The following is a 15,922-nucleotide window of genomic DNA, read 5'->3' on the forward strand; positions in this document are numbered from 1 at the left end:
GCTGTTTTCTATAGCTGTTTATTTGTATTTTATTAATAATTAGCAATGTTAGGAATCTCTTTATATGCTTATTTGCCGTTTGTGTGTCTTTGGAGAAATGTGTATTTGGGTCCTTTGTCTAGTTTTGAAATGTGTTTTTGTTGTTAAATTTTAAGAGTTCTCTATTTATTTGGAATATTATTCTTTTTCATATGATTTGTGAGTATTTTGCCCAAATTCTGTGGTTTGCCTTTTTTCTGTTGATAATCTCTCTTAATTCTTTTAAAAATTTTGCTGAAATCCAGTTTGCTGCTTATTTTACTTGGAGTTATTGACTCTGCCTTTTTTTTTTTAAGAGAGAGAGAGAATTTTAATATTTATTTTTTAGTTCTCGGCGGACACAACATCTTTGTATGTGGTGCTGAGGATCGAACCTGGGCCGCACACATGCCAGGCGAGCGCGCTACCGCTTGAGCCACATCCCCAGCCCTTGACTCTGCCCTTGGTATCATATCTGAGAAATCATTGCCAAATCCAATGTCATGAAGCTTTTGCCTGTTTAGGCCTTTGATCTATTTTAAATTAATTTTTGTATATTGTGTTGTGTAAGGGACCAACTTCATGCTTTTGCATGTGGCTATCCAATTTTCTCACCCCATTTGTTAAAAAGACTTTTTCAAACCTCATTAAATGGTATTGGTTCCATTGCCAAACATGATTTGGCCATAAAAATATGGCTTTATTTCTGGACTCTATTCCATTGGTCTGTATTTCTGTCTTTTTGCCTGTACCACACAGTTTTGATTACTGTAGCTTTGTAACAAGTTTGAAATTAAGAGGTCTGAGTCTTCCAGCTTTCCTTTTTTCAAGATTATTTTAGACTACCCAGGGTTTCTTAAGATTCCATTTTAGGATGGATTTTCTTGTTGGGATTTTATTAGGGATTCCATTGAATTTGTAGATAGCTTTGAGTGGTATTTACCTCTTAGCAGCTTTGAATGGTATTTACCTCTTAGCAGTATTAAGTGTTGAAGTTCTAGAACATGGAATTTTTTCTTCTTACTCCTGTCTTCTTTAATTTTGGTGATGTTTGGTAGTACTTATTGCTCAAATCATTCACCTCCTTTGTTAATTCCTTGGTTTCTTTTTAATGTTTTTGTGAGTTAAATTGTTAACTTTCCTCCTAAATTGTTCATTATTGGTTTCTATATTTGCAACTTATTTTGTATACTGACTTTGAATCCTGATAATTTTACTGAATTCACTTATTGGACCTAACAGGTTTGTCTGGGTATTAATTTTTTTGTTTTTTTAATCTAATTTAGAATTTTCTGCATATATGATCAGACTATGTATAAGTAGAGAGGTAGAGATAATTTTAAATACTTCTTTCCAATTTGGATATCTTTTTTTCTTGCCTATTTACTGAGGCTGGAACTTCCATTACTAAGTTGAATATAAGCAATAAAGGCAAGCATAATTGCCTTGTTCCTGATCTTATAGGAAACACTTGCAAGCTTTTACCATGTGTATGAGGTATGCTATGGATTTCTCATTTATGACTTATTATGTGGAGGTAGTGTCCATCTGCTATTACTTTGTTGAATGTTTATGAAAGGGTATTAAATTTTGTGAAATACTTTTTATTGCATCAATTGAAATGACTGGGTTTTTCCCCTACTTCATTCTGTTAGTGTGGTATACTACCTCGAGTGATTTTCATATGTTGAATTATCCTTGCATTCCCCAAATAAATCCCATTTGCTAATGGTGTAAAACTGCTGAATTCAGTTTGCTAGAGTTTTGTCAATAATTGTTGTTCATATTGCTTATTGCTTAGTAGTTTTCTTGGAGTGTCTTTGGCTTTAATATCAAGGTAAGAGTGGCGCCACAGAATGAGTTAAGTGTCCCTTTTCTATTTTTTGGAATAATCTGGTGTTTTAGTCAGCTTTTTCACTGCTGTGACTGTAAGACCTGACAAAAGCAATGTAGAGGAGGAAGAGCTTATTTGGAGCTCACAGTTTCAGACATGTAAGTCTGTAGATGACTGGCTCCTATTGTTCTGGGCCAAAGGTGAGGCAGAACATCATGGCAAAAAAGTGTGGTGGAGGGAAGCAGGTCAGGACATGGCCACCAAGAAGCAAAGAGAGAGTGTTCCCATCACCATGAACAAAAATATAAACCTCCAGGGCACACATCCATTGACCCAGCTCCTCCAACCACACCCTACGTGCCTGCAGTTACTACCCAAGTTAGTCCTTATCAGGGGAGTAGTGCACTGATTAGGTTAAAACTCTGATAACCTGATCATTTCATCTGTAGATTTTCTTGCATGCATTGTCTCACACGTGAACTTTTATGGAACACTTAATATCTAAACCATACCATTTGATAAGTCTTGGCTTTAGTTCATTAAATGTTTGGTAGAACCACCTTTTGAATCCATCAAATCCAGAGCTTTTAGTTTTGGGGAGTTTTTTTTTTTTTTTTTAATCACCGATCCAATATTTTTGATTACTGATTCATTCTCCTTCCAGTTAGTAAGGATCTTCAGAGTTTTCTTTTTGACTTAGTATTGTTATACTTTGTTTCCAGCAGTTTTCATCAGTTATACAGTTGTTGGCATCAGTTGTTCATAGTGTTCTCCTATAATTCTTTTTATTTCTGTGGAAAGGGTAGCAGTGAACCCATTTTCATTTCTGATTGTAGAAAGTTGAGTCTACTTTTTTTCTTAGTCAACCTACCTAAAGGTTTGTCATTTTGCTGATGTTTTTGATGACCCAACTTTTATAGTGAAAAGACATGTATTAAATATAGATAATCTAGCCGTCTTTTGAAGAAAACTGAAATACTATTAAACAGAAAAATCATTGAAAGCAGCTATTTGTAAAATTAATCACTCATTTTTAGATAATCAGCAAATATGATAGAAGATCACACTGCAACAGCAAACAAAATAACTAATCTTTGTTATTTTCTTCTTTCTGTTGGCCTTGAGTTTACTTTTTTTGTTGTTGTTTGGTTGGTTTTTTGTTGTTGTTGTTCCTTAAGTTGTAAAGATAAATTGTTGGTTTAGCTTTAATAATTGCCCATGTTTACCTTTATTATGATTCTTGTTTCTTTATACTTTATTATCTAGTGTCCTTTTGTTTCAACCTGCAGGACTCTGAATTTCTTGAGAGCAGGTCTAGTGTATTGAATTCCTTTAGCTTTTGTTTACGTGAGGATGTTTTAATTTTTGATCTCTGTACATGTCTGGGAATTGTGGCCAATGATTGTCAACTGTAAGATGATTCTCCTGAAGTGGTTTATTGTGCAATCTTTTGGGGAATCCATAATGTGATTCCAGACCAAGTGGTTTTTAATTTTCCCCTCCTAAAAATCATAGCAGATAATGCCACTGCTCTGTTGATGGACCTGTTATCTCCTTCTTGCTCTATGGTAGTCTCCTAGTGTGTATGCATTCCCAATTCTAGCTCCTATGGTTTTTTGTGGGATGGCTGTTCTCATAGTGACAAAGCCTGCACTTACCTATATAGGTGTTATAGAAGCATCTGGGAAATCTATTTCTTAGGACAGATATTAACCAGTGACTGAAGGTAGGAGTAAACTAAATTGTAACCTCTATTTTTTCCAGAGCTACTCAGTGTGAGCTACAGTTGCCCTCTATGGGAATTTGCTTGGTATGTTCCTTTTGCTTTGTTCCTCTACCTGTTTTATTACCCTATAAAAGTTTCCAGGAAATACTTTTGTTGACCTTTAAGAGAAACCGAGGTACAAGTTGATTAAGGAACAAGTTTATTTGGGTTAATCTGAATTGGAAATTAGTAGACACAAATTTCAAGCAGCTGAAATGTGCTCTGAGATTCTTAACAAATAATAAAGGCAAAAACTCCAAATGAGGAGGGGGATTACATCAGTTGTTTGTCAAGAATAATTTGGAGACTGGAAAATTTGAAGAATATACATAAAGCAGTTCTTAGGAGATGGGGAAGAATAAGAACAGATAAATTCTTGGGAAACAAAGGGAGTTAGATGACCCTCATGGCTATAAGATTTTTTGCTATACTGAAAACTATAGCTCTCAGAACTTAAATTACAGAATATAGCAAGTTGCACAGGGTCAAAGTTTATTTGAAGGTAGCTGTGATTAAAGTCTGCTCTCTCATGTCCTTCTCCACTCTTATGGGAGGCTTTACTCTGCCTTTATCTTTGTGATTTTAATTTTTTTGTTCTCCAATAAATCACTTTCACACAAGTGCCTTGGACTCAACTTAAGGTAATTACTACTTGTGTTGCTTTTTCTTTAATGCTCTAACATGGGAGAATGAGATTGGATTCTGGTTTACTGTGTTATATATTTTTGAGATTCTCTTTCAAATATTGGTCTCAAACTTTTCTGTAAAAGAATTGGTTAAATTCTGAATTTTCTAAAATGATCTATGTAGAATAAAAATTATTTATTGAGGGATTGAAATATTTTATCCAGGAAAAGTCTGGACCTTCTTGATGTCTGATTCTCTTACATTATTTCTTTTATGGTTATTTAGGTTTTATATCTGGAGTGAGCTTTGATAATTAGCTTTCTAAAAAAATGTTTCATTTGGGCTTTTATGTTTAATATTAAAGTATTGTTTTAAATCTGTGATTATGAATATGGTTTGAATTCTCATTTGAGAAAACCAATGGCAAAAAGACATTTCTGAGCTAATTGAGGTAACTTGATTACAGACGACAGTAGGAGAAATTTATTACAAACTGTGAGTTAGATGAAACCAAAGAATTAATGTTAGTTTTGTTAGGTTTTTGATAATGGCATGGTAGCTTGTAAGAAAATGTTCATATTTTCAGAGAGGACTATTGAAGTATTTAGAGATAAGATGACTTGAGTCTGAGACTGGCACTAAAATACCATAGTTAACTGAAGAATGAATACATGTTATTTTAAAGTTATAATCAAAATACTGGATATATGGGTTTTTTTTGGGGGGGGCGGGGTTAAACTTTAATGTGCAAAGATTTTTTATAATTAAACTTTAAAAAAACAACTCTTGAATTGCCCCATGATGAAATTAGAATACATAATTCTTAGAAGCACATTATCTTTCCTCCTTCTCCCCACTCTCCAGCTCCATTGTAGTTGGAACTGATGTCATTTTTGCCTAGATCTCTTAATTACTAGTATTGTTTTAGCCTACATAGCTTTTCTTTACAGGATAACATTTCTAGGTTGTGAAATAGTTACCACAGTTTCTTGATAGTTTTATGTTGGAAAGAATCACGTGTCTCTTACCAACGATGGTATGATTTCTCCATTTCTGAGAGTTTTTTTTTTATATTTAGATTTCTATCTTAGCTGAATTATATCTTTAGGTGGTATATTGAAGGTATATGGGTACTGAACCCTTGCATATTTGAAAATGTCTTCTTGTTTTGATTCTTAAATGACAACTTGCTTCATATTTAAGCCTATGAGCACACGCTTTTCCCCCTGAGAAACTTAGGTTTTGCCATATTTGCCGTTAAATAATACTAGGCGCTTTTTAAAAAATCTGCCTAATGTTTTGCTTTTGTCTTGCTTGTTCCTGGACACTTATCAGAGTCTGAGTGAAATTCAAGATATCTTTTAAGTACTGATCTATATGTATCAGATTTTTGGGGTCATGTATGAGATCTTTATTCAGATTTACAGTATTTAGTACTTTTAAAGATATATATATATACTTTAAAACATATTTTCTATTTATATATTATACATATACACACACACTGTTGTTTGGAGAACGTGTTATTCTCTTTTGGCTCTCCATTGCTTGTCTTTCACGTCTGTCATTTTCTAAACTAATACAAAGCAGTCCTATACAGTTGCATTTTCGTTTTAATGAAATATTTAGAATTGCTCTCTTTCATCTTTCTGCATCCTTTTTCCCCACTGCAAGATTTTTATATAGGTTCTATAATTTCTATTTATTTATTTTAAATAGAATCAATTCTCCTGGTATTGCTTAAAAATTGTGTTGGATGGAAACCTTTTTTACTACCCTCCATATATTTTTATGTACCATTTGGATCTTTCCTTTGTGCAACTGCTGGTTAATGGTTTCTCTCTAGTCATTTGGTCCCTGAGAGGGGTAAATAAGCAAGGTGTGGCACCTTGGGCAGCTGCTTTTCAGTATTTTTTTTTTTTTTTTAAAGGAGAGAGGAGGTCAGAAAACTTCACTAGTCTAGAGGTATATCATTCAAACTTTGTATTTTTCTTATTTTGTCTGGGTGAGTAGTTTACTTTGACAATAAGTTATGCTTAATGTGTTAGTACATTTTTCTGTGCATCTTGATCCATAGCAACTGGTCACCATTTTACATTCCCACTTGCAGTGTACAGTGATCCATGTTCTCTACATCCTCACTAGTGTTGGGTAGTGTCACTATATTTTTAATTTAGCCATTCATATAGGTATTTAGATTTTAGTTTTAGTCTCATCTTCCTAATGGTAAATCAAGTTGAATATCTTGTTATCTTTACATCTTTGGCAAAATGTATTTTGTACATTTTATAATTGAATTTTTTAAGTGTTTTGGCTTCATTAGTTTTTTCTTTTTATGAATTGTGCTCTTTGTTGGGGTAGCAAGGGGTGTCACCAGGGATTGAACTGAGGGGTGCTTAACCACTGAGCCACATCCCCATCCTTTTTGAGACAGAGTCTTGCTAAGTTGCTGAGGCCAGTCTCAAACTTAGAATCCTCCTATTCTAGCCTCCCAAGTCACTGAGATTAAAGACACTGCTGTATGTGACTGACTATGTTTGATATGAAGTCTAAGAACTCTTTTTCTAGCTCTAGATCCTAAGGATTTTTTTTAACCCTAAATGTTTTATACTTGCATGTTTTAGCACTTAAACCTGTAATCCATTTTGAATTAATTTTTATCTAAGAGTTAAGACTTAGGTTCAGGTTTCTTATTTGGATGTTTTTATTTTGTTGTTTTGGTTTTAGCCTAGTATTGAAAAAAATGTTCTGCCTCTCCATTCATTTGTTTATGGACCTTTGTCAAAAATCAGTTGAGCATTTTTACGTGGGTCTGTTTCTGGGTTTTCTCTTCTGTTGCATGGATCCATGCCCTCTGCTGGTACTATATACTTTTAAATTATGGTAGCTGTGTGTCTTGAACTTATGTAGACTGACTCAAAATTATAGCTATTCTGGTTCATTTGCTTTAATGTAAGAATTATAAAATAATATTGTATGTGTCTACAAGATAGTTTGTTGGAACATTCATAGGAATTGCATTAACCTTGCATATCATTGTAGGGAAACTTGACATCTTTTTTTTTTTTTAACTCATGAACATGGTATGTCTGTTTAGGACTTATTTTTTTTCATCAGCATCATTTGACTTTTATTATAGAAGTCGAACATTTTTTGTTAGCTATACACATTTTTTGAGCAATTTGATGTCCAAATTCCTATTAATATTGATATAATGTATATATAAAGGGAGTTTTTTTTTTAACTACTTGTCTTTGGTGTCTACATGTTCATCATTAGCATATAGAAATGCAGTTGATTTTGATATGTTTGTATTGTATCTTGTGACCTTGTTGAATTCACTTATCCTAGGATGTGTGTGTGTGTGTGCAGGGGTGGGGATGCTGCAGCAGGGTACTGGGGATTGAACCTAGTGGCATTTTACCCCTGAGCTACAGCCCTGGGCCTTTTGGAGACAAGGTCCTGCTAAGTTGCTTGCTTAGGGCCTCACAAATTTGTTGAGGCTGGCCTCAAACTTGCCCTCCTCCTGGTTCAGCCTCCCAAGTTGCTGGGATTACAGCAGGTATGCACCGCCACACCCAACTAGTCATTTTTTCCCCATAGATCTCTAGATTTTTTTTCATAATCATGTATTCTGCAAGTAGGGACAGTTTTAATTTTATATTCAATCTGTATGTCATTCATTCCCCTGCCCCCACCCTGCCTTTTGTGGTTCAGGTCTGATATTCATTTTTCTCATTTGTAATAGGGATACTGCTATCAAATTTTTAGGTTGCTGTGAGGATCAGAGAAGATGTTAAGTTCCTAACATGGTACCTCACGTGTACTGTATTTTAAACCTTTAAAATGTGCAATACTATATAGGAGTCATCCCAGTTTTACCAGGAAAGTGTTAGAAAAATAAAAGTCACAGCTCATTTTAATGTAGTTTGAAGAGAGAAGTATACTTTGAATATGTAGGTGCAACAAATGAAAATCACAATCCAGAACAAAATTACAAGTACTAGGTATTTTGCCTTGGTAAAATATGGAATAAAGCACTAAATAAAAAATTAAAAGGAAAATAAAAGATAAAGGATTTTAAGGACTTTATTAGGAATTGCCATGACTTTCTCAGCCTAAAAATTGTGCAAAGACTTGCTTTCTTGGTTAAGGGTGTTAAAGTCTTTAGAGAGTATTGGTGATTTGATCAAGTGACTGAAAACCAAGCATAAAAGAAGATTCAAAAGGCACACCTTAAGATACCATGAGTGCAGTTCCAGGCCAACTTGATAGAGGAAATGTCGCAGTAAAGCCAGTTAGAAAAAAAAAATTTGGTTCTCCGATGTATGTAAAGTATGTGTCCACAATACTATAAGTAAATAATAGCATTATGTCTAAAAGACCAAAATGTATGCACCTTAATTTAAAAATTTTGCTCAACAATGTCAGCAGTTACCTGAACCCTTCATGAATCAATAATTTTGCTGGTGGTCTTGCCTCCGTGTCAGTGGGTGCTCATTGATGAGGATGGTGGTTGCTAAAAACTGGGGTGGCTGTGATAATTTCTGAAAACAAAACAATGAAGATTACTACATCACTGGATTCTTTCTTTCATAAAAGATTTTTCTGTAGCATACCAGCTGCTGATAACAATTTTAAAAAGAGGGGTCCTCTCGTACCCTGCCACTGCTTTATCAGCTAAGTTTATGCGATATTATCATTAATTTGTTGTCATGTCTATATCAAGAAACCTCTTTGCTCATTTGTATGAAACAACTGCTCATTCATTATATTTTTATCATGAAATTCCACAATTCAGTCACATTCTTAAACTCAACATCTGTAGTTACTTCCTCCACTGAAGTCTTGAACCCCTCAGTCATTCATGAGGATTGGAATCAGCCAGCTTCCAAATTCCTATTGATATTGACATTTTGACTTCCCATGAATCAAAAATGTTTTTAGTGGCATTCTAGAATGGGTGAACCCTTTCTAGAAGATTTTCATTTGCCTTTGTCCAAACCAGAGGAATCAGTATGGCAGACAGCCTTATGAAATGTATTTCTTAATAAGACTTGAAATAACTCATTGTTCCATGGGCTACAGAATGGTGGTTGTGTTAGGCATGAAAACAACATTAATAATGGATACAATATTATTAAGAGGCCACCATCAGGCTTCTTACAGTGACTGGATGCATTATCAGTGAGCAGTAATATTTTGAAAGAAAAAAAATTCTTTTTTTTTTTTTTTTTAGCAGTAGATATCAGCAGTGCCCTTAAAAATACTCAGTAAGCCTTATTGTAAATAGATGTGTTCTCATCCAGGCTTTGTTGTTCCATTTATAGAGCTAAGGCAGAGTAGTTTTAATGTAATTCTTAAGGGCCTTAGGATTTTTCTAAATGATAAATAAGCATTGACTTCAGCTTAAGGTCACTAGCTGCTCCTAACAAGAGAACCTGTCTTTTACAGCTTTTAGCTATGGCTTTTCTTTAGCTATGAGCTTCCTCTTTGGTATCTTTTTCCAACATAAGGCTCTTTTGTCTACTTGGAGATCTGGTGCAGTCAACTTCATCTAATGATCTGCACTAGATCTTGGGTAACTCACAGTGGTTTCTACATTAGCACTTAGTGCTTCACTTTGCACTTTTCTTTTGCTAAACCTCATGAATCAACTTCTAGCTTCGTATTTTTCTTTTATAGCTTCCTTACCTCTCAACCTTCATAGAAGTGAAGAGAGTTAGACCCTCACTTTGGCTTAGGCTTTGGCCTGTTGGAGTATTCCAGTGGATCTATCCTCCAGACCACTGAAACTTTTCATATTAGCAGTAAAACTGTTTCATTCTCTTATCATTTGTGTGTACACTGGAATAGCACTTTTAATTTCCTTCAAGAAGTTTTCTTTGACTTTGATCAAGCTTTTGATTTAAAATAAAAAATGTATAAATCAGTCTTTCACTTGAACATTTATAGGCCATTGTAGGATTATGAACTTACTTGAACTTCAATATTGTTGTGTCCTAAGGGAGTAGGGAGGCACAAGACTGGAAGAGAGATGGGAAATAGATAGTTGGTGGAGCAATTAGAACACAAAACTTAAGTAGTCTTACTTGGGTGCAATTCATGATGCCTCCAAATAATAATACAGACAAAGGTCACAAAGCAGCATAAAAGATTCAGTAAGTTTGAAATGTTGGGGAAATTACCAAATTTTGGCAGACACTTAAAGGGAGCAGGAGCTATTTGGAGAAATACTTGCTTGATAGAGGATTGTCACAACTCTTCCATCTGTTAAAAAACTATTTCTGAGGCACAGTAAATCAAAGAACAGTAAAACAAGATATGTCTGTATCTACAAGAGTTTAAAAAAAAAATCAGTCCTCAAACTTCTCTAGTGCCTATGTAAGAAGACTATTGAATAATATCTAATATCTATAAAGTTCTAAGGAGAATAATATTTGTACATGGTCAAGTTGTGCTTTGAATACGAAGATAATAGCAGACATTCTCAGACATGCAAGAATTTCAGAGTAGCACCAGTTAGCACTGATAAAAGAACTGCTTGGTGAAATCCAGCCCTCAAAAAAATGTAACATGAATGAAAAACTCAAAATTTAGAGGAGCTGTAATATAATTACTGTTAGTGAGCTGAAATCCAGTTTAATGGGTCTAAGATTAAGCAGTCATGAAATTACAATTAATAAACTTTTACCAAACAAAAATAATTCACAAAACTGTGTGCATACTGATTTCCATATTTCATACGTCAAGAAACCCAGAGATACTGTCTAAAATGGAAATATGTAATTAAATAAAGGGCCTCCAACTGCTTTGTGTTTTTCATAATTTTCTTTTTCTAATCTTAAAAGGGATCATTCGGAGAAGAGAGGGTCATACTTTAAATGTTCTGTTCATTTCAGTGTCTTCCTATATTCAGATAGCTCTAATTTATATGTTAAATCTTAAAATAACATGACTATTTTCAGTTCTGTAAATTATAACTTAAATGTGGTTAAGACTTGGAATTCTTGACTCATAGTGTGTCTGTGGAATGTTTCTAATCTCTGAATTTCATCTGTAAAATGGGAATAATATTACCTGCTTTATCCATGTAAAGCTCTTAGTACAACACACAAATTTATAGTTACCTCTTCTATGACCCTGTAATTCACAGAAGGAAAGATCTGTAATGATATTCACCAAATGCTAATAGTTTTTTTCTGGGTGATAAGATTTGGGTGATCTCTTCTTTCATGCATTTCTCTATTTATTGAAATTTTTTCTTTACAATAAATAACAGAGCTCTCTTTAAAAACAAATTTTAGTTGTGTTAGCACTTTTTTGCATCTAAAATCTCAAATGCTAAGCCTAGAAATCTGTATTTTTTAAGATGTTCAAGTGATTCTGCTGATGCATCAGATTTGGAAAGCATTTGGCATAAATAACTTCTCTCTACCCAATTCAGTTGAAATACGAAGCCCCCATAATTGCAGCATGGTTAAGCAATGTCATCTTCTAGTCTGTTCTGCTGCAGTACTGTTTCAGATTTGTTAAAAATCTGAAGAGGTACATATGATTTTGCTAGAAATCTGAGTGGGCTTTGAGGGTACATTCTACTTATCCGAGATATCCTAGGATCAGGAAAGAAAAGTAGCTTACAGATACTTAGTCATTAAGGCAGGTGTCCTTGAAATTGGAAGAGGGTGAGGTAAAAGTAGCAAGGAGAAGCCAGCGTATGCTGAGAGGGCAAAAGAGTAAGAGTATGGCATCACAAAACATTTTAAAATTAAATCAAATTATATATAACATCAAGCATTGTTTTCCAGGACGTCCTAGAAGACAGACTTTGAGCTTTGATTTTTCTTAGCTTCATTTTCTCTCTACTGTTTTCTCTTTCAGAATCAGTACAGACAACCCTCCAAATCTACAGGTTCCACATCCATGGATTCAACCACCTGTGTATTAAAAATTCTTTGGAGAAAAATATAGCATATGTATTGAGCATATATAGGCTTTCTTCTTGCCATTTTCCCCTAAATTCCCAAATAACAATTTCTGCAGTATAACAGTTATTTATAGAGCACTTATATTGTATTAGGTATTACAAATAATCTAGAGTTAAAGTGTGTGACAGAATTTATATAGGTTATTTGCAAATACTTTGCCATTTTAAATAAGGAACTTAAGCATCTGTGGATTTTTTGTGTGTGTGTGTCTCTAGGGAGTTCTGGAATCAAAGTCTGTAGATACTGAGGGACAGTTATAATTGTCTTGAGGAGTAGAACTGTGCCAAATATCTGGTTCACCTCTCTTGACTTCTCCTTTCTTACAGATCTTGGACCAGAAATTCTCACTGCATTGATACCTTAAGTGTCTTCAAACTTCTATATTTTGAGTAGATTTTTCTGATTGTGCTTTGATGTTTGGTCTGAAAGCTACTCTGGAAATATAATATAAAATATATATTTAATAATTATATATAATAATATATATTCTTGAAATATAACCATGTGAAATTGTTTGATATTTGTCGTTATATTGATAATCTTAGTTTGTACATCTTGGTTTCATATTTAAAGGTAATTTTGATTGGGAGGCTTATCTCCCAAACTTTGGTCTTTATTGTATATGTTCTTTGTCCTTTAGTGTGAGTGGTGATTGGGTGTAGACTTTGAGAAATGTAATGGAAAGAGCACTGACTTTTCTTAAGCAGTCAGATCTGGGTTTAAATTGTGGCTCTTCTTGATTATGCCAACATATATTAGTTATTTAACTTTTAAAAAATTCTGTTACCTCATCTGTGAAATAGGCATAGTGAGAATGAAACCGAAATTATGTGTGGACAGTACCTGGCATATGGTAAATGCTTAGCAAACTTACTGTTTAAATTATCTTGGAGAATTAGAAACTATACATCTAGGACCATTCTAATAGCAATTTACAGGAATTTATAATTTCATAATGTATGAATGCTTAAAGGGGCCATATATTTTGTGGGAGAGTTCATTGGGTATTTTTTGAGCAGCAACTGTGTTCCAAGCATCCTAGTTAATCTTGTAATAGATAGATATGATCCAGGGTCTTGCAGTCCAGTGGGATAGCAGAGAGAGATGGTAAGAGCATGGTGTAGTTACTCCAATATCATGAAGTTGGGGTATTAATTAGAGCTGGAGCCTCTTTTTTCATAAAGAGTAAGGTAAGGCTTTGTGGGCCATACTATCTTTTTAGAACTACTCAGCTCTAACTTGGAGTAAGAGTACAAAAGCAATCAGAACCAGCACACAAATGAATGGGTATGGATATGTTCACATAAAACTTTTGTTACAAAAGCAGATATGAGGCTAGCCCCTTCACAGACTAAATTACTTTGACATTTTGGTATGGGGGGCAGGGATTGAACTCAGGGGCACTTGACCACTGAGCCACATCCCTAGCCCTATTTTGTATTTTATTTAGAGACAGAGTTTCTTTGAGTTACTTAGGGCCTTGCTGAGTTGCTGAGACTGGCTTTGAATTGGCGATCCTCCTGCCTCAGCCTCTAGGCATCCACCATGCCTGGCTACTTTTACATTTTTAAAGAGTTGTTTAGAAAGAATGAGATGCTCTAGACAATATGTGACCCTGGAAGCCTGAAGTTTAATTTCTAGTCCTTTATAGAAAAAGTTTGTTAACCCCCGAGTTGGAGAATAGAGTAGCTTGTGATTGCTATAAAAGAAAGGTAGATTATAAGTACTATTGAGTTATTGACAACTAAAGAAGTAAAAGATCATGGCAAGCAGTCTTGGGTTCATGAAGGATCCTGGTGGGAAGAATGGGAAATTCTGTGTGCAAATACTGACAATCATCCAAGCCAACAATGGTTATTCAACTTATTACCCATGTGTTTTATTTAATTGTCTATAATATGCTGTTATAGCAGCAAATAAGGTGGTAAAGTCAGAGATAAGTTAAATACTGTTAGAGTATTTTTCTGTATGAAAGGAATTAACTTTCCATGATTGCTGTAAACATCAGACTTTTTATTCTTATGTATATTGCTTTATACTTTTATAACACCCTTTTTTTTTTTTTTCCCCCTCCAGAAATACACTTTCGGGAAATGGCCTCTAAATCTTGGTTGAATTTTTTGATTTTCCTCTGTGGATCAGTAATAGGTTTTTTTTTATGCTCTCAGCTATTTAGTATTTTGTTGGGAGAACAGGGTGACACACAGCCCAATATTCTTCATAATGATCCTCATGCTAGACATTCTGATGATAATGGACAGAATCATCTGCAAGGACAAATGAACTTCAATGCAGATTCTAGCCAACATAAAGGTATGGTTTATGTTATTAAGGAGTATATTAGTCTAAGCATTGAGTGTTGGGAAATTTATCTATATGAATTTTGTTATATCACTATGGATTATTCCAGGTATTAAAACAAAATTTTATTTGCCTAATGAGAAGGAATTGCTAAAGCCCATATTTATTTAGGAAATAAGTTATTTTAAGTTTATTTTTCAGTAAAAATGGTTCCGAAACCATGATTTGGAAAAAGGACCAAGTTTTAGAAAGTTTTTCTTTAGGCTCAATTTTGTTATCATGGTTCATCTGTATATGTGGGTTTTGCTGTTCTTTTGTTTTGCTCGTGGTTTATGCTGAGTCTTGTTTTTCTAGCAAAACTCAAAGTTATATCTTATAGTATAAAGTGTTACATATGTTTAATGTAAATATGGAATAATATTTACATTTTAACTACTGATACAAATTGAAAACTGAAGTTTATGTAAGTGATCTTCTATCCTTTTGAGAAAAAAAAACAGGAAGTAAAAGTACAAAAGATGTGTTACAATGACTTCATTTTTCTACTGGTCTCTTTAACCAGATATTTTCAGTTGAGTCTTCCATGTTCCACTTAATGTTGTTTTTCTGCACATTTCTATCTTCGGTATTTCCTTTGTATGTGAAATATTGTCAACTTTCATGATTTTAATTTCCACCTGTTCCTTATAGTGTTTACCTTCAGCCCACTTCCAGACACTTTGAGTTGTTTCTTTCTTTCCAGTAGTAAATTAATTCTTTCCTTCCTTTCATGCAGGTATCAAAGGTGGAGGTATCATAGCCCAGTTGTTTTATCAACCATGCATACAATGAACAAATTGTCATGTTACATGAATGTTTATATAACAATGATTGAGCTCTGACTAGCCCTCTGTGTTCTTATTATAGAGCAATTTGGTCACTATGTACTTGTTCTGTAGCATATCTGTCTCAGATCATTAATTTGAGTCAGACTTCCCTGCTACCTGTAGGTTATATTATGCCTCACTGCAGGTGCATTTTTTGATACCTTTTGTTCCACCCAGTGGCTTACACACTACATGTTATGCTAAAAATTTAACTCCTTTTCTTTTTCTTCTCTCCTAAAACTTGTTTTTCCTATATTACCATCTGCCTGAAACAGAAACTATGAACTCATGGTACCTACTTTATGTACCAATCAATTCCATTTGTCACTGAATTCTAATGTAATTTTAGATATTTCTTCCCCTCAGTCCATGGTACATTTTCCCTAATTCAAGCCTTTAGCTATATTCACATAATTGCACTTAACTGAACTTTCCCATATCTTTTGTTCTTTCTTTTGACAAGTTCTACTCATTTTAAGTTCTATTTTCTATATTATCCCAAGTTCTTATGTCATTTTGCTCT

At 34.0% G+C, this 15,922-nt stretch overlaps 1 protein-coding gene across 2 annotated transcripts in view; it reads left to right on the forward strand.

Annotated features, from left to right (window-relative positions):
* C1galt1 (core 1 synthase, glycoprotein-N-acetylgalactosamine 3-beta-galactosyltransferase 1) overlaps positions 1-15,922 on the forward strand; it is a 35,161-nt gene that overhangs the window by 8,301 nt on the left and 10,938 nt on the right. For both annotated transcript variants that reach the window (XM_026391547.2, XM_026391548.2), the window contains exon 2: positions 14,309-14,545. In XM_026391547.2, the coding sequence (XP_026247332.1) occupies positions 14,309-14,545 (237 nt within the window). The remainder of the gene's footprint in view (positions 1-14,308; positions 14,546-15,922) is intronic.

This window comes from Urocitellus parryii, chromosome 3, assembly GCF_045843805.1.
Source record: "Urocitellus parryii isolate mUroPar1 chromosome 3, mUroPar1.hap1, whole genome shotgun sequence".
NCBI lineage: Eukaryota > Metazoa > Chordata > Mammalia > Rodentia > Sciuridae > Urocitellus > Urocitellus parryii.